Raw genomic sequence first — 19,024 nt, 5'->3', positions numbered from 1 at the left:
ACATGACTGCTGAGGCGTAATGGGCCCAGTACAAATGTGATGTAACATAAATGTATTGGGAAAACCTTCACCCTTGTCCCCTCACCCCATTAAATAAACACACTTGCAACCATTAGGTTGGAAAGGGCAAGGCCACAGCTTTATTAAAATCCAACACATAACGTGTTAACACTTTTAAACCGGTGCCAGTCAGTTGTACTGTGAGCACGCAGTTCCAAAGGGGGCCTGTCCTTACCATAAGTACTGGACAGGCCACCTACTTCCGATTTTCCATCAAGGGCATAGCCTATTACAGCCACATTTATGCTGACAAGGTCAAGAAACCGCAGCAAGCTGTGACATACCATTGAAAAAATGGAGGGGAGCTCTTCCAGCCACGTTCCTTGAAGACCCAGAATTCCCTAGGAACAAAACTTTCCTGAGTTGAGGCCCAGCCCATCCCCCCCATAATAACCAATCCCTGGTGACCACTCAACCACCTTGGCCATGCTTCCATCAGTCAAGCCTCTTTCCGGGGGGGGGGGGGTAATTCAAGAGGCCTCCATGTGCTGTGTGTTCAATAAACATCATGGCTTTTTGCATTGTTTCAAATTCGGTCCCCTGTGTGCAGACATGCAGTATATCAAAGATCTGGTCACACCCGCTTTACAGGATGCCAGCATGGGGTATCCTAATTGGGAGTGTTGCATCTGTTAAAAGTTGCTCATTCATATATGGTTCTCTCTTGAACAGCTGCCACACATCTCTCAACATGCCGGAATCGCCCATGATACTCTTAGATTTTGTACCGGCCACTGCTGACGACTATGAAGAGCTGATGTCTATCTCAGTTGGTATACACAAAGGAATGGACTATCTGCCTTACAGTTACCATGCATGGCTGAAGGAACATCAAAGACACATGTATGTGACCAAGATTGAGGGGAAAATCGTGAGTATTTAGGACAGTCTCAGAATGAAATGCTTTTTGTTGTCCTACAATATGCAATAAAATGCCAACTTTGATCTTTAGCTTTAGCTATTTCCATTTGAAGATTTAAATCTGAGTGATGACCATGGGACATAACTGACCATCTGAGCGATTACAGGACATGGCTTAATGTTCCTAATAATGAACTTTGCTTTTTTTTCTCTTGATCATTTTCTGTTAATATGTGGCCATTAAAAATTTAAATTAAAAGCATTTTGTTATCTGTTTGATAAGGACAAAAAGAGACCCATTGATCCATCCAGAAATGGAGCTTTGAGCTGATAACATCCCATAATCTTTGGTTGTGTTGACTCTTATCTGTGAGCATTGTTCCCATTTCTATACACTACAACACGCTAGACAGGCATGTACTGGCCATCGGGATTAGCTTGTATAACAGTGTAAACTTCCTGTCCCCTCAAAATAACCCAACACACAGTAATTTAATGTCTAAACTGCTGGCAAAAAAAGTGAGTACACCTCTAAGTGAACATGTCCAAATTGGGCCCAAAGTGTCAATATTTTGTGTGGCCACCATTATTTTCCAGCACTGCCTTAATGCTCTTAGGCATGGAGTTCACCAGAGCTTCACAGGTTGCCACTGGAGTTCTCTTCCACTCCTCCATGACGACATCACGGAACTGGTGAATGTTGGAGACCTTGCGCTCCTCTACCTTCTGTTAGAGGATGCTCAATAGGGTTTAGGTCTGGAGACATGCTTGGCCAGTCCATCACCTTTTACCCTCGGCTTCTTTAGCAAGGCAGTGGTTGTCTTGGAGGTGTATTTGGGGTCACTATGTTGGAATACTGCCCTGCGGCGCAGTCTCAGAAGGGAGGGGGATCATGTTCTGCTTTAGTATGTCACAGTACATGTTGGCTTCAGTAAATCTCTGAAGATGAACGGCAACTGCGCCGTGAGTTGAGGTGGTAGCCCCACCAACCAAGCGGACATAGGGCTGGCAAAATTAGAGGGCTGCTCGCCATGCTTCGGGCATGAGCTCGGCTCTTTTTTTTTTTTTTTTTTTTCCCCCCAACTCTGTCCACTTGGATGGTGGGGCTAGAACCTGGACTCACAGCGCAGGCGCCATTCATCTTCGGCTGTTTTCGGAATCTGTGTGTACTGCATGCGCAGTACACAGTGGACACTACCCGATGGGGGACTCTATATGATGGGGCACTGGCAGCACTCATGCAGCCCCAGACCATGACACGCCCACCAACATGCTTGACTGTAGGCAAGACACACTTGTCTTTGTATTACTCATCTGGTTGCCGCCACACACGCTTGACACCATCTGAACCAAATAGGTTTATCTTGGTCTCATCAGACCACAGGACATGATTCCAGTAATCCATGTCCTTGGTCTGCTTGTCTTCAGCAAACTATTTGCGGGCTTTCTTGTGCATCATCTTTATAAGAGGCTTCTTTCTAGGACGACAGTCATGCAGACCAATTTGATGCAGTGTGCAGCATATGGTCTGAGCATTGACAGGTTGACCTCACCCCTTCAATCTCCGCAGCAATGCTGGTAGCACTCATACGTCTATTGCCCAAAGACCGTCTCTGGATATTACGCTGATTACGTTCACTTAACTTCTTTGGTTGACTATGGCGAGGCCTGTTAAACCGCTCTATGGTTTTGGCCAAGGTGCTGTAGCTCAGTTTCAGGGTCTTGGCAACCTTAAAGCTTAGGCCATCTTTATGTAAAGCAACAATTCTTTTTTTCAGAGTTCTTTGCCATGAGGCGCCATGTTGAACTTCCAGTGACCAGTATGAGAGTGATGACACCAAATTTAACACGCCTGCTCCACATTCACACCTGGGACTTTGTAACTAACGAGTCACATGACACTGGGGAGGAAAAATGGCTAATTGGGGCCCAATTTGAACATTTTCACTTAGGTGTGTACTCACTTTTGTTAGGGGTTTAGACATTAAGAGGAAGTAAACCCTGATGAGTTTACTTCCTCTTTCATTCCCTGCAAAGCATAATGGACTACTATGCATCGCATAGTAGCCCATTATGTGTCACTTACCTGACACAGGAAACAGCGAAGTCGCCGCTGTCCCCTGTAGTCCGCCGCATCCATCTTGTTGGTGGGGTCTCGCAGCTCCGCCGCTGTCATTCGGCGAAGCCGCGATGACTTCACTCCCGCGCATGCGCACGGGAGCCGACACGCGCGGCAGCTCCGTTGCTGAGAATGCCGCGCTCAGTGCGCCTGCGCGCCGCTGTCTACGGCGCATGCGCCGTAGGCAGCGGTGCCCGTTTTCGGGCAAATATCTCCTAAACCATATAGGTTTAGGAGATATTTCTTGGACCTACAGGTAAGCCTTAATCTAGGCTTACCTGTAGGTCAAAGTGGTTTGTAAGGGTTTACATTAATGGCTGTGTGAGTTACTTTGAGGGGGCCGAAAATTGACAGTTATACAAGCTGTACACGCACTAATTTACATTGTAGAAAAGTGTAATTTCTTCAGTGTTGTCACATGAAAAGATATGATAAAAAAAATTTACAAAAATGTGAGGGGTGTACTCACTTTTGTGGGATACTGTAGATCCATGTTTATTCCAAGTATGTTTAAGTTCACTTACAGTTGATTTAGTATCTCTTCTTGAAGTCTGCTCCAGGGCATCAACTACTCTTTTTTTTTTTTTTTTTTTTTTTTGAATAAAATACTTTCTAACGGTAGTTTTAATCTTTCCTCCTGTTTGAGGTTCTGTCTCTGTGTACCTGGCTTATAACGAAGATACTACCCTCCTCAACTCAATTCAGACCCTACTGCCCTGGGTGACATATACCAAAGCAAAAAACAAATTCAGTTGGCTGAATCTGGCAGTGATTTTTAGCAATGCAAAACTCCATTGCATATTTACGATGTGTCAATAACCCAGGGCTTGACAAATTTGCTTGGAATCTAGGAGCCAGCTAAAAAAAAGTTAGGAGCCAGGTCCGTAACGGCAATCCGGACCTGTTCCTGACCTGACATGGAGATGAGTGAGGGGAAGATGGTGCCCCCCACCTGTCTCCAAGTCATTACCCATAGCTCTTAGAGGGTAATTTATATTTATTTTTTCAAATTACTTTTTTTTTTTTATTGCATTTTAGTGTAAATATGAGATCTGAGGTCTCTCTGACCCCAGATCTCATATTTAAGAGGGCCTGTCATGCTTTTTTTCTATTACAAGGGATTTTTACATTCATTGTAATAGGAATAAAAGTGTTTTTTTATTTTTTTTTTACGGTGAAAAAATAATTTTTTTTTATTTAAATGCGCCCTGTCCCGCCAAGCTTGCGTGCAGAAGTGAATGTATACGTGAGTAGCGCCCGCATAGGAAAGCAGTGTTCAAAACATGCAACCTGTAGAATTTTTTTTTTTTTTTTTTTTTTAAACGGTAAAAGTTTGCTGCAATTTTGAAGAGTGACATGTTGGGTATCAATTTACTTGGTATAACATTATTTTTCACAATATAAAAAAAATTGGACTAAATTTTATAATAAAAAAAAAAAAAAAAAAAATAAATTATTTCCCTCAAAAGCGTGCTTGTAAGTCCGCTGCACAAATACGGTGTGACAGACAGTATTGCAACGACCACCATTTTATTCTCTAGGTTGTTGGAATAAAAAATATATATGTTTAGGGGTTCTAAGTAAAGGGGAGGAGATGGGCGGGCAGTGAAAGCTCCATTAACATTGCTGGCTGTCATACCAACAGCCTCCACTAGAGTGTGCCAGATTCCAGAAGGAAACATAGGACCGCAGAAGGCCTCAAAGCCACGGCCTCAATTGGCGACCCAACGCGATCACGCGGGGGGGGGGGGGGTGGTGTGTGCATGGAGACAGGATACCCCCAGCTGTGCTGCGCCAGGTCGCTAATTCTAGTCGCAAATGTGACCTGGCGCCCAGGGTTTGTAGAGCCCTGCAATAACCTACTACAGCAACACTAACCTTTACAAAGAGAAAATTGTGCTTAACCCCTTAGAGCCAGGGCCGGATTAACATAGGGGCTATTGGAGCTGCAGCTCCAGGCCCCTTTCTCAAGATAGGCCCATTTGCCCAAAAAAATAAAAATCAAAAAAAAAATAAAAAGATCGACTTCAAGGATTGTAGCTCAGCGATCAGAAGTCACAGAGACCCCAAATGTGGGGGTAGGTAGCTAAATACCCACTCCAGCACTGGTTAAAATATCGGGCTGCTATCATCTATGGTTCCGGAGATACAGGGCTCCTTGCGCAGCCTGTCAGAAGCTACGTACAGAGCGCTCAGTTTAAATACAAGCTGGAACACTCTGCAGCAGACTGAGAGGATGAACTCACAGAGCTTATAATAATTATTTGTATATTACTTATGATAATTAACCCCTTGCCACCCGGACCCATTCTGAGACTTCTCTCCTACATGTAAGTCATCATTTTTTTTTTTTTATGCTAGAAAATTACTCAGAACCCCCAAGCATTATATATTGTTTTAGCAGACACCCTATGGAATAAAATGGTGGTCTTTGCAACTTTTTATGTTACACAATATTTGCGCAGCAATTTTTCATACTTTTTTTGGGGAAAGAAACTGTTTCATTCATAAAAAAACAATTTTTTGTTGTATACTAAGCGATGCTTTACATTTTTGTTACATGTTTAGAGTTACAGAGGAGGTCTAGTGCTAGAATTATTGCTCTCGCTCTAACGATCGTGGCGTATGTAACCTGTGTGTATCTGGCTCTGATACTAACCAGTGCCTACCCAGGGACTGACTAGTATCTCTCCCCAGCCTGTCCCCACACACCCTCTCACCTGCTGACCTGTGAATGGGGCAATCACTCCCGCAGTGTTATTGTGTTCTGCCAGTCAATACAATGATTAGTGTTGCTAACTATAGCTGGAAGCACTGATTGTTTTGGGGAAAACCTGACAGGCTGGTTGTACTCAAGTCGGTTAATAGGTTGACTTGTGTAAAACCAGCTAGCCCATACATAGATCAACTATGGCTGGTCTCTGCTTAATTGGTGTAATTTCAATCCATGTATGGCCCGCTTAACCACTACGCAGCCCCTAAACATCCTTCCACAAACCTTTACATTTTTCCTTCCCAGATTACTTCATCCTCCTCTCCTATACATAGTGCCCACCTGTCATACTCTCCACACTCCTCTCCTGTACATACTACTCACTGTCATACCCTCCACACTCCTCTCCTATACATAGTGCCCAATGTCATACCCTCTACACTCCTCTGCTGTGCATACTGCCCACTGTCATACCCCTCACACTCCTCTCCTGTACATAGTGCCTTCTGCCATACCCTCCACACTCCTCTCCTGTACATAGTGCCCACTGTTAGACCCTCCACATTCCTCTCCCTCACCTGCACATACTTCCCACTTTTATACCATCCATACTCCTCCCCTATGCCTCTTACCCACAAAAACTGTTCTTTAAAATTATACTGAATATCCTCAATGTTACCAGCTCTAGAATGGGCACTTTTGTCAGTTCAACTAAAGTCCTCATATTTGTTCTGCCCCATTATTAGTACTTATTTAATTTTGTAATTACTATTGTGATGTATAGAGGAACATAGTGGATGTCAGCTACTCTAAATATAGCACTTGTAGAAAAAAGTGTCCCTGAAATTATTTTTCAAATGTTGACAACTATGCACTTAGGCACTGCCCAAGGGCCACAGGGTAAGTAGGGGCCCCATGAGAGGCTCCTGTGATATTAAAGTAGTAGTAAACTTTTCTAACATTACTACTTTTTATAGGCCCTGGGGTAGGTTATGCCATAATGTACAAGTAAGCCCAGCATATTAGCACATTAGGGTACACTTAAATTGTCAGACTGAGCCCTCCAGTGCTGTGCTGTGATCAATCTGGTGGGGCCCGGGCACTTCCATCTTCACCCGGTCTTCCTTCTGGGTTCTGTGCCTTCGGTCACTTGCCTTGGCCAGGCTGCATTGATGTCATTCCCACACATGCTCATTCTCTCTCTCTCTCTCTCTCTCTCTCTCTCTCTCTCTCTCTCTCTCTCTCTCTCTCTCTCTCTCTCTCTCTCTCTCTCTCTCTCTCTCTCTCCCTCTCCCTCTCCCTCTCCCTCTCCCTCTCCCTCTCCCTCTCCTCCTCTCCCTCTCCCTCTCCCTCTCCCTCTCCCTCTCCCTCTCCCTCTCCCTCTCCCTCTCCCTCTCCCTCTCCCTCTCCCTCTCCCTCTCCCTCTCCCTCTCCCTCTCCCTCTCCCTCTCCCTCTCCCTCTCCCTCTCCCTCTCCCTCTCCCTCTCCCTCTCCCTCTCCCTCTCCCTCTCCCTCTCCCTCTCCCTCTCCCTCTCCCTCTCCCTCTCCCTCTCCCTCTCCCTCTCCCTCTCCCTCTCCCTCTCCCTCTCCCTCTCCCTCTCCCTCTCCCTCTCCTCTCCCTCTCCCTCTCCCTCTCCCTCTCCCTCTCCCTCTCCCTCTCCCTCTCCCTCTCCCTCTCCCTCTCCCTCTCCCTCTCCCTCTCTCTCCCTCCCTCTCCCTCTCCGTGATTGGCTGTCATGTTGGCAATGACACAGACATGAGAGCAGACAGCAAGGCAGAACACATAGCAAGCTTAACTTTCTCAGGCTTCAGTGTTTTATCCAAACTGGACCATCCTGGAATTATTTGAGCTGTGATTTCTTCCCAAGCTCTATTCTTCCGGTCACAATTTTTATATGAGGATCTTTTGGGTCATAGACACATGGATGTGTCCTGACCAGTGCAGTGAAGCTTTCGACTTCCAAAAGGAGAGTGCTGTCCTTTCATCTTGCTGAGCGAGTGATTTCAAAAGGGGTGTAATAAGTGGCGAGAGCACTTGTGTGGCTGAAATGCTCATGTCGTGCTTTTCCAGAGTTTACATTTAATTCTATGGGACTAAAAATGGCTGTAATCTGTCAAAAAGAAGCGCCTGTACTTTAAGTGACAGGTGTTTCGTAGCTCCCAACTGTCCCTGATTTGGAGAAATGTCCCTCTGTCCCTCATTCCTCCATTTGTCCCTCATTTTGGTCTGATCTATATAGATGTATATAAAATGCACTTTTTATCGCTCAAAACGTTTTTCCCAGTGCTAAACTTTTTCATCTGATTTCTAAATTGATGCATTTTGTAAATTCTAAAAGCCAATATAATGGAATAGTAGTGGTATAAAAAAGCACTTGTGGGTTTAACCAATTCTCCTTTAAGAGGGCATGGCAAGGGGTGTGTCCTATGCCTGCATACTTTTGCTGATTGGTGTCCCTCATTCCCATCTCAAAGTTGGGAGGTATGAGAGCGAATGAGTGAGGGAGGTAGGGATTGAGAAGAGAGTAGACTACAAACTGGCCATGTACCCTTTTTTTAATATAAAAGTCATGCTACTACATAGAGTAGCGCGTATATATTTGCCTACTAATATAACGCAATGTTAATTTATGAGCAGTGCAGTACCATCTAGTGGTTTTATAAGGGAAATGGACTTCAGTTATTTTCAATTACAAGGACGTTGGAGATATAACAAGAAGTGACTGACTGTTTACATTCACAAGTGACTGACCTACCCATGGACACTCAGGAGTGGAACTGCATGCTAGGTAGGTATAAAAGTACACACCCGGCCATTTTCAGTCTCTTCGGGATGCATGGCCTACCAGTAAGGACCTGTGAGGAGGCCTTCTGGAGAGCACAGCCTCCAGCCTTTTGAGGAGCAAAACAACCAGTGACTCTGCTTGAGGTCCGGGTGCGGAAGGTGTGATCAGATCGAGAGGGATCCAGAGATGCCTGACTGAGCCATCTGAGAGTCTAGGTCATCTTGTGGGAGAAAAGCAGCGTGCCAACGCTGGCTTAAAGCAGGATCCATACAGCCGAAGTGAAGGATTCCTATTCTTCCAAGCCTGGCACTGGTGAGACAATTGGTGTGAGGTAGGGCTGCAACGGATTGGCACCAATCCGCGATCCGAACGGGTCACCCCACTCAGATCGGCACACGCCACGCTCCGAGGTCTCGGCCTTAGGAAAGGCCTCGGCTTTGGCCTAGTTCTGGCGCGGTGGCCATCTTGGTACACCCGTCGGCGTTTACAATGTGATCGCTCTGTCAAATGATGGCGCGATCACCTGTAAAAAAAAAACGTAGTCATGATGACGCCAGTTCCTCTCTCCCCTCCCCTGTTAAGGGGATTGAGCCAAATTACTGGGGGTGTGGAATCGGAGTACAGGCCCGACAAAAACCAGCAGCTCCTTCAGGGGTCAGTGCTACAATACTAATAATACTAACAATCATAAACAATGAGTAAATAACATTAATACATTATTTTTAGCTCCCGGCATTCTGGCCATTTTCCTATGAGCCCAGCCTGCCATTGTAACCCCCCCCCAGGTTTGTGCTATCATTCAGACTGGGCTCATTTTGCTCCAGGACAGGTCAATATGTGAGTGCTGCTCAGTTCAGGAAGAATGCTGCCTACCACTGGAGGAAGATGCAACTGCCATGCCATTGCCTGACTGGCTAAAAGACTGCAGAAAGGATATGTATAGGGTAAAAAAAATGCTACAGGTTGAGGGGGCAGTATTCGGGCTAAATGCTGAAGTTCCACTTTACATCTGTGTAAGAAAAGCTTTTATAAGATCAGGTACTGGTGTTGGATGAATACACCTTACTGACAATCCATTTTCCAATTCATCCTAAAGGTGTTCAGTAGGGTTAAGGGGGTCCTGTGCAATACATTGTAGTTCCTCCACACAGTCATCAAACAATGTCTTTATGGAACTGGCTTTAAGGGTCATAATCGTGCATCATACATCACTTTCTGATGCTCTTGATTATTTGCCTGTAGTCCTGTGTGCTCTTTAGGTAATCATAGAAATCATGAACCCAAGCAATTGTAATTTATGAATTATATGATGTTCTAAATGATGTACAGCTGGTGGAGGAGAAAAAAAAATCATTCATTTTTGTTCTTTTGCTGAACATGTCTTGTTGTCGTCTTCAGGTGGGCTTTGTGTCTTTCTTACTGGTTGATAGCGGTGAGACAGCTGTGATGCAAGGTCTTCGTGTGGCCCCCTGGATGAGAGGAAAAGGTTTAGCCAGGATATTTATAAAGTTTCTCTTGGACAAACTTCATTTTGACTACCCGCAAGTGAAAAGACTCCGCTTTGCCCGTGAAGAGGACCCTCCGCCGAGCATGCTGAAGAAGTACAAAGTGATCACCTCCAAGGTGTGTTCTAACTCTTACTACCATTGAATAGATTACCACATTGTCTACTCGTTACAGGAGAACACAGCTGTATTTCAAGATGTATTGATGGTTTTTCTTACAGGGGAGGTCCAGCACCCCCACAAAAAAAATTAAGTCAGCAGCTACAAACGCTGTAGCTGCTGACTTTTTTAAAATTAGGACACTTGCATGTCCTGGAATCCAGCGATGTCGGCACTGCTTTGTTAATGGCCTAGCGGTGGGTGGAGGAGGGGGGGGGGCGAACTTCCAGGGGAAACCAGATCTCCCAGAAGTGGGGGCGGTACCTGTCAAAGCCAGGTACCCCCCCCGAAAGGTGCCAAATGTGGCACCTAAAGAAGGGGGGAGGAAGCAGATGAGAGGCGCTTCCTTATATTTGGAAAAAATATATATAATTTTATTTTTATTTTTTTCCTGGCTGGAGTTCACTGACGTAAACCATGTTTGTTTTCCTAGTATATTGGATAGGTGATAAATAATGCAACAAATTATGATGACATTCTTTATCTAGTCCCCTTTGCTAGATAAGGAATGCTTCCAAATTATATTAACTGGGTTCCCTTAATAGGATTATCATTGCTTGATCTATCTTTGTTTCACCCATGTCCTAGCTGCATGCAAATTGGGCCATGCATTTCTTGTGTCTGTCTACCCAATAGGGATGAGCTTCAAGTGGAAATCATGTTCGACTCGAACATTGCCTATTTGCCGAACAGTGAACAAATTGGGGTGTTCGCGACAAATTCGAAAATCCACAGAACACCCTCTAAAAGTCTATGGGAGAAATCTAAAATGCTAATTTTAAAAGCTTATATGCAAGTTATTGTCATAAAGTGTTTGGGGACCTGGGTCCTGCCCCAAGGGACATGTATCAATGCAAGAAAAAGTTTTAAAAACTGATGTTTTTCGGGAGCAGTGATTTTAATAATGCTTAAAGTGAAACAATAATTGTGTAATATTTCTTTAAATTTCGTACGGGGGGGGGGGGGGGGGTGTATAGTATGCCTGTAAAGGGGCGCATGTTTCCCGTGCTTAGAACTGTCCCTGCACAAAGTGTCGTTTAAAAGCACTCGCGGCTATAACAAATTGTCAGATCCACGTAATACAGAGAACAGTCATTGATAAAGAAAATGCGTGGGCTTCCCCCAAATTCAATTGCCAGGCCGTTCAGGTCTGGTATGGATATTTAAGGGGAACTCCACGCCAAATAAAAAAAATGGCATGGCGTTCCCACAAAATCCATACCAGACCCTCTATCCGAGCATGCAACCTGGCAGGCCGCAGGAACGGGGGGGCGGGGGGGGGAGGTCTCTCACCCCCCCCCCCCCCTGCTGAACCTATCAGGCCACGTGCCCTCAACATTGGGAGAATGCTTTGGGGGTCTGTGACCCCCGCCCCCTCAAAGCACCATGTCCCCATGTTGGGGACAAGGGCCTCATCCCTACAACTGTGGTTGTGGGGGTTTGCGGGCAGGGTGCTTATCAGAATCTGTAAGCCTCCTTTAACAAGGGGACCCCCAGATCCCGGCCCCCTGTTTTAAATGGTAAGGGGGTACAAAAGTACCCCTACCATTTCACAAAGAAAGTCTAGAAAGTTACTAACTTTTTTTTACGAGTCTTCTAGGACAGCCTCTGGGATATAGGGCTCCTCCCTCCGGGACAGGAAACACGTCAACCCAATCAGATAAAAAGGGTGGTCCTCCAGGCCCTCCTCAGTTTTACTCCAAGAACTGCTGGAAAGGCTCTGAAAGACATAACACACTAACAACCACGTTAGTACACATCCTCACCACTAGTCAAGCTAAGCAACCTTTGGTGGGAAGCCAGGCTGTCCTAGAAAGTTACCGGTAAGTCTAACTCCGATTTTCTCCTATTGTCTTCCAGGGCAGCCTCTGAGATAATAAGCAAGGAACTCTCCTTGTCAGGGCGGGACTACTGCCTGGAGGACCTTGCGTCCAAAAGTCTGTTTCTTATCAGACAATAGATTCAGACGGTAATGTCTTGCAAATGTAGAGTAGCTGGACCAAGTTGCTGCCTTGCAGATCTCCGGAGAGGCTCCAGCCTTCTCTGCCCATGAAACAGAAACCGCCCTGGTAGTGTGCCTTAACTAAGGGAGCCTGCTTCCCCTCTAACTCATGGGCTTTAACTGTCGCCAAACGTATCCATTTGGCGATAGACGTTGTGGGCGCCCGAAAAATTAACAAATTGAATCCGTCTTCTTGAAGTCCCTAGTGGCTTCCAGAAAAACTAAAAGGCTTCTTCTGACATCTAACAAACTCGATCCTACCTCATCCCTGTCTGAGGTAGAAAAAAATGTTGGCAAAATAATGTCCTGTGTCCTATGAAAAGTAGACACAACCTTAGGGAGAAAACTAGGGTCAGTCCTAAGCACTATCCTGTCCTCTAAAATTAACAAACTTCTCCCTGATCGAGAGATCTTGCAGTTCACTCACCCTTCTGGCTGAGGTGATCGCTTTTAAAAAAACTGTCTTCAGTACTATCCATTTAAGGAATGCCTTCTCTAAGGGTTCGAAGGGATCCCGAGTCAAAGACCCAAGGACAAATCCCAGGTAGGGAAGGTCTTCATCTTCACTGGCCTGGATCTAGCCAGAGCTTTGAAGAAGTTCTTGACAAAAGGATTCTGATGGAGAGAGGACTGAAGGAAAACACTTAAGGCTGCCACCTGTACGTTTAGGGGTGCTGATAGAAAGACCCAGCTCTAACCCCGCCTGAACAAAATCTAAAACTGCCGGGATGCCTAACTCCCTGTTCCCACAACCAGGAGTTAAACCTTTTCCCGATCTTGGCGTAAATCACCCTAGTTACTGGCTTACGGCATTCCAACAAGGTTTTCACCACTCTGAGAAACCCTGCGATCTTAAGAGCTGTTCCTCAGATACCAGGCCGCAAGCTTGAGTTTCTCTATCTGAGGATGTAGAATGGGCCCCTGGAAACCAAATCCTCCCTGACCGGAAGTAACAACGGAGGGTGAACGGCCAGGGCCTCCTTGGCCAAAAGGGTGCCACTAAGATGGGGTCCGTAGCTTCTGTCAAGAACTTCTGCAGAACCTCCAACCATCCTTACAGGAGGGAAGGCATAACGCAGACCGATTTGCCAAGGATTGGCAAAAGCATCTATCCTGCTGGCCTGATCCTGTGGGTGAATGGGGAAAAAACCGTGTTGCCTTCTGCTGCAAATAGGTCTGTCTCCGGCTGCCCCCCAGCATGACACAATCTCCTCAAACACCTCCCTGTTGAGGGACCACTCATTCTGTCCTACCTTCTGCCAACTGAGAAAACTGAGCTACTGCTGCTACATTGTCTGACCGAACCTGCAGATCCCGCCCCTCTCTTGGACTGGAAGGCTTCTATCGCTTTCAAAATTGCCTGTAGCTCCTTCTGGTTTGAGGAACGACCTGCTTCTACTTTCAACCAGATCCCCTGGGCTAAGGCGCCCTCTAGGTGGGCACCCCAACCAAATGCACTGGCATCGGTTGTGACCACCACTGCAGCCTGTCGGGACCAGGGAAGACCCTTGTCCAGGTTGACCTGGGCCCACCACCACAGATCTCCTGACGGTGGAGGATAGGGGCATAACCTGATCCAGGCTCTGCTCCTTGCCATCCCAATAATGGAGCATAAGACTCGTACAATGGGCACTGATGATGCCTTGCCGAAGCCACCGCTGGAAAACAGGATGTCATCAGTCCCAGGACTCTCGTAACCTCTCAGATCTGGGCTTCCGACCTGACTGAAGCTGGGCTACCACTTGCTCTACCTTCCTGATCTTCTCCGCCAGGAGAAACACCCTCATTTCCACAGAAGAGATCCTGTACCCTAGATACAGGACCTCCTGTGAGGGGGGGGGGGGGGGGTCAACTGGGATTTTTCCTGGTTGATCAGCCACCCCAGCAAACGCAGGAAAACCAATGCCTCCTGCAAGTCTTTCTCCAGCTGTTGGGCCAAATGGGCTATAAACAGTAGATCGTCCAAATATGGAATCGCTGTTATAGCCCTGAGCCTCTGCCAGTACCTTTCATAAAGATCCTTGGCGAGGCCGAGAGCCCAAAGGGAAGAGCCCGTAACTGGAAGCGTACCACTCCTGTGCTCGTCTGGACTGCTAACCTGAGAAACCTCTGGGACTCTGGATGAATTGGGATGTGTAAATATGCATCCCTGAGGTCCACCGTGGCTATTTGACAACCCTGAAACAGAAACTTGGTTACCGAGAAGATTGACTCCATCCAGAACCGTTTGTATTTTATGAACCTGTTCAAGGGGTGGAGATTCAGGATAAGCCTGAATTTCCCTGAAGGCTTCTTTACCACGAAGACTGAGTAAACACCCAAGCTTTGTTCCTCCTGGGGTACCTGTACCAATACCTCTTGGTCTCCCAAAAGAAGACCCAGGGCCTTCACCTTCTCTTGGTCTGTTGGTAACCTGGTTACCTGAAAATTCGGTAGGGGAACTGAGCCAAACTCCAATCTGTAGCTGTTCCTTTTATTACATCACGTATGAATGGACTTTCGGTTGAAGCGACCCATTGTGGGAGGAACGCAAAAACTCTGCCCGCTCACGCCGTTCGTTCCTACTACCACACCGCTCCATGCAGTACCCGAACGTCAGCCAGTGGATCCAAACGTCTCTCGACCGGCCAGGTACAAGCGGTTAGTGATATAGTGGGGAGATTGCCACACATCAGGGTCCCGTTCTCTCCAAACGTTTTATGGCAGCGGAGACTGTTAGCTATCCTCTCCTCCCTCTCCTCATCAGACCGAGGGGTGCTATGGGCAAGGTCCACCAGGTGTTCCCCCCCCCCCCCCCGGACACCCCCTGGGGAGCACCTGATGGAGCGCCCCTGCTAGTTCCAACATGCTCCTTCCCATCCAGCAGGAAACACAAAAACTGAGGAGGGCCTGGAAGATCACCCTTTTTATCTGATTGGGTTGACATGTTTCCTGTCCCGGAGGGAGGAGCCCTATATCTCAGAGGCTGTCCTGGAAGACGATAGGAGAAAAATTGTTAGACAGACACCACTGGGAAAAGTCCTTTTTATTAAAGATGATTAAAAAAAAAAAAAAAAAAAGATTCCAGCGATGGCTGATCTCTTCTCCAGGGTCCAGCGATGGGTGATCTCTCCCGATGGTCTGGCGCTGCGCATCCATCCTGTCTCCACCAGAAACTCGGCAGCCTGACGGGTCTTAGCTGAGGAGGACAGGGCCACCCGTCACCTGACCCCGCCCCCTCTGAGGCAAGGGGAAAGCCGGGCTTGCCCAGTGATGTGTGGGTGACCCCGCCCCCCCCTCTGATGTAACAGGAAACCCGTTACATCATTTCCTGCTTATGTGATTGGCTCACTAATTTTCCCAGAAGTCTGCCTAAGATACAAGTCAGATTTTAGGTATCCACTGCAACAAAAATTTCATTTTTTGGAGAGATACTTTCAATAGGAGCATGTCTAAAGGGATGCAAGCCCTCAACATGGGGAGGGTGCCTTGATGTTGATGGGGACAAGGGCCTCTTCCTGACATCCTTGGCCTGTGGTTGTCTGTCTGGGTCTGCGGGCAGGATGCCCCCCCCAGGTGAATGGGTGGGTATCGGTTACATCCTACCCATAAACAAGTGTCCAAGTAAATGCCACGAGACAAATTCTTCATTTAAAAAAGGAAAAAAGTGTCCTTTGATGTAAATGCACCGTCAATCATGCTGCCCAATGCACTCGAAAAAATGGCAAAAAGAAAAAGCTCCGCCTCCATGGGAGGCCTCCTGCCGACTGCTCTCTTCACTTTGACAGCTCTTTATAGGCAACGCCAGGGCCACCCAGTAACGTAACTGAGTGACCCCGCCCCCTTATGACACCCCCTTTCCTGACCTACCAGGCTACCAAAAAATATCAAGTAAAAGCTAGCCACGGTGGTCGGCTGCCGGCTAGCTGGCACACGCTGCTGCGTTCTGGAAGCTGTAGTCCATTCCGCACATGCTCAAGCTCCCGGTGGGTGGAGAAGCAGCGCAGCAAGGAAACTACAACTCCCGGATCTTGGAGGCAGGGGGTCAGGACTTGGGACCCATAAGACTGGCTTGGGCTGCTCCCAGGACTGGAGGAGACTGTGCAAGGACCTGCTGAGCTGGCACTGGCATCTGCCACAGGCCATGGCCAGCGGCTGGCAGGACCCACAAGTCTATGGCCAGATCCCAGCAGGACCTTGTGGGGGCTGATCCTGGGCAGGTGCACCGCAAGCTGGGACAGAGGGGGGTCCCACTGGGTCCATTGGGCTACCTCGAAGGGGAGGGGCGAATGCTACCGGATTACACAGTGGCCACTGTCATATAAAATCCCACCTCCTGGACCAGCTCCTATGATAGACAGTACACTGGTGAGATCCCGTTCTGTGTAATCCGGCGGCTCTTCTCTCTCTGCATTGGATGGGCACTGGGAAGGCTGCATTGATGCTTTATTTTTGTTGAACCTACTTTTTGTTGTATTAAATGACGTTACCACATTGTATCTTGCTTCATACCATCAACATCCCTTATAAAACCAGGCGGGCATGTATGGTGAGCTGATTTGATGGTTCAGTGGGCCTCTTGACTGAACATTCCCCCCCCCCCCCCCCCAGTTGTCTGTCAGTTGTGATGTGGGGTGCTATGGTATATTATTTTTTTCTCTTGTAATTGTTTGTGTATAAGCGTGTGTGTGTGTGTCCAGCACACCATAGGCATTTTTGGAGGGAGGAGGGGAGAGAGTAATGGGATGACGGGGTAAAATAGTATGGGAGTCGGGTCATGGGAGATGTGTTGCGTTTATTGATTTTGGCAGTTAAGTCTTGCCTATATGTGCCTAAGTTTTTGTGTGTGTGTGTGGGTTTGTGTTTGGGTTTTTTTTTTTTTTTTCTCATATCGTCTTCCAGGACAGCCTCTGAGATATAGGGCTCCTCCCTCCGGGACAGGAAACACGTCAACCCAATCAAATAAAAGGTGTGGTCCATCAGGCCCTCCTCAGTTTTTGTGTTTCCTGCCGGACGGGAAGGAGCACATCGGAACTAGTTAGGGGAGCTCCTTCTTAGGGGTTTGTCCTGGGGGGAGCACCTGGTGGACCTGACCCTTAGCACCCCTCGGTCCGTTTGGAGGGAGGAGAGGGTAGCTATTAGTCCCCGCTGCCATTTAACGTTCGGAGAGAACGGGACCCCGATGGGCGGCAATCTCCCCACTCTGCAGCGCTAACCGCTCGTACCTGGTCGGTCGGATGACGGCGAGAGACGTTCGTTTCACCGGCTGGCGTTCGGGTACTGTGAGCGGTGCGTTCATAAGGAACGCACGGCGTCGGGGCGGAGTTTTTTTGCGTTCCGGAAGTGGGAGAGACGCACTTCCGCCGGATTCGCGTCATCTGGGGGCGCCGCAGGACCTGTTCCAGTCAGTTTGGCGCGGTGGTGTGACTACAGGGTTGCCTGGAGCAGTGTGAAGGCTCAGAGAGACTAAGTAGGACACTGGAACCATGGAGGGTGCAGTTGTGCAGGTGGACTCTGGTTCAACAGGCTCCAGTACCTCTCAGGTAAGCTTGGTGAGGGCAGACCAGGACTTACACTGGGGGGTGGAGGGGGTCACTCTGACCTTAGTACCCTCCCGGGGTGGAGAACCTGCTGGTGAGGGGGGGGGGGCCCTTCCTAGGCAGACCCTAGAAGCACAGTGGTGTGGTCAGGGGTGGTATTTTAATGGGACCCTGTTTTTTTCTTTGTTTTAGGTTAAACAGGACAGAGCCCAGATACCTTTGCCCAGAAGGAAATGTGCCGAGTGCGGGGCTAAGTTAGGCACCGGTTGGGAGAAGCCGCTTTGCCCGGATTGTGTCAGTAGCCTGGTGAAGGAGGACTCAGTGGCATCTTGCCACAAGGTTTTGACGTCCATAAAGGATGAGATGGCATCCACCTTCCAGTCATTCAAGAACATGATGGATAGGATGCAGGGTCCTTCTGTCTCTTTACTCAGGGCCGTGAGTATGCCCTCCTTGTCTGAACCAAGTCAGGAGGAGGAGGTGGATAAGGAGAGGTTTCCCAGGTCATTAGCCTCCTCTAGGACAGAATCTACTTCTGAGTCAGAGGGGGAGGAAGAATCCATTAGATCAGCCAGATACAAGCTGTCTTTGGACGATGTGGGTGACCTCCTCAAGGCCATATATTACATTTTGGAGATCAGGGAAGAACAGGTCCAGCTTTCAAAACACGACATGATCAGGGCTGGACTTACCATTGGGCTTGACTGGGCTCAAGCCCATGGGCCCCACCCAATAGGGGGCCCCGCCGAGATACATAGCCGAGTGTGCTCGGCTCGGCTCCACTCAGTCACGCCCAGTCCCGCCCTATGATGGACATAACACAGGGACTGGGCGCGACTGTAGCTGAGCCAAGTACACTCGGTTACACTCGGGACTGCGAGAAGACCCGAGAGCCGCCGAGAGAACCGCTGAGATACACAGGACTCTGTATCTCGGTGCCGCCATTTTTTAAACGTCAAGACTGCAATGACAAGGCTGCAAATGACACTGGGGCAAGGCTGCAGATGGATGGGCAAGACTGCAGATGGACACTGATAAGGCTGCATTGATGGGCATTAAAATGTAAATTTTCCCTAATCGTCTTTCAGGACAGCCACTATGAGAGATAGACTCCTCCTCTTCCTCTGGAAACACTGCGCCAGCCCATAAATTCTTACTTCCCCTGCCGGACCTCAGTTATTAGTGTTTCCTCCGGCGGGGAGACACTGTGCAAGGAACTAGGCCGATCAGTCGGGGAGGCTGTGGCCATTTTGACGTTGAAGAGCCCGGTGGATAGAAGCAGGGGCTTCGTTTTAAAAAA

At 47.9% G+C, this 19,024-nt stretch overlaps 1 protein-coding gene across 1 annotated transcript in view; it reads left to right on the top strand.

Annotated features, from left to right (window-relative positions):
* LOC143961295 (putative N-acetyltransferase 16) overlaps nucleotides 1-19,024 on the top strand; it is a 42,354-nt gene that overhangs the window by 1,819 nt on the left and 21,511 nt on the right. Inside the window, exons 2-3 of the mRNA XM_077470547.1 lie at nucleotides 733-931; nucleotides 9,938-10,162. Of these exons, the coding sequence (XP_077326673.1) occupies nucleotides 752-931; nucleotides 9,938-10,162 (405 nt within the window). The 5' untranslated portion in view covers nucleotides 733-751. The remainder of the gene's footprint in view (nucleotides 1-732; nucleotides 932-9,937; nucleotides 10,163-19,024) is intronic.

Source organism: Lithobates pipiens, unplaced genomic scaffold (assembly GCF_037356315.1).
Source record: "Lithobates pipiens isolate NorthernLeopardFrog02 unplaced genomic scaffold, aLitPip1_a1.2 Scaffold_8, whole genome shotgun sequence".
NCBI lineage: Eukaryota > Metazoa > Chordata > Amphibia > Anura > Ranidae > Lithobates > Lithobates pipiens.
This window is presented reverse-complemented; position numbering and strand designations above follow the sequence as displayed.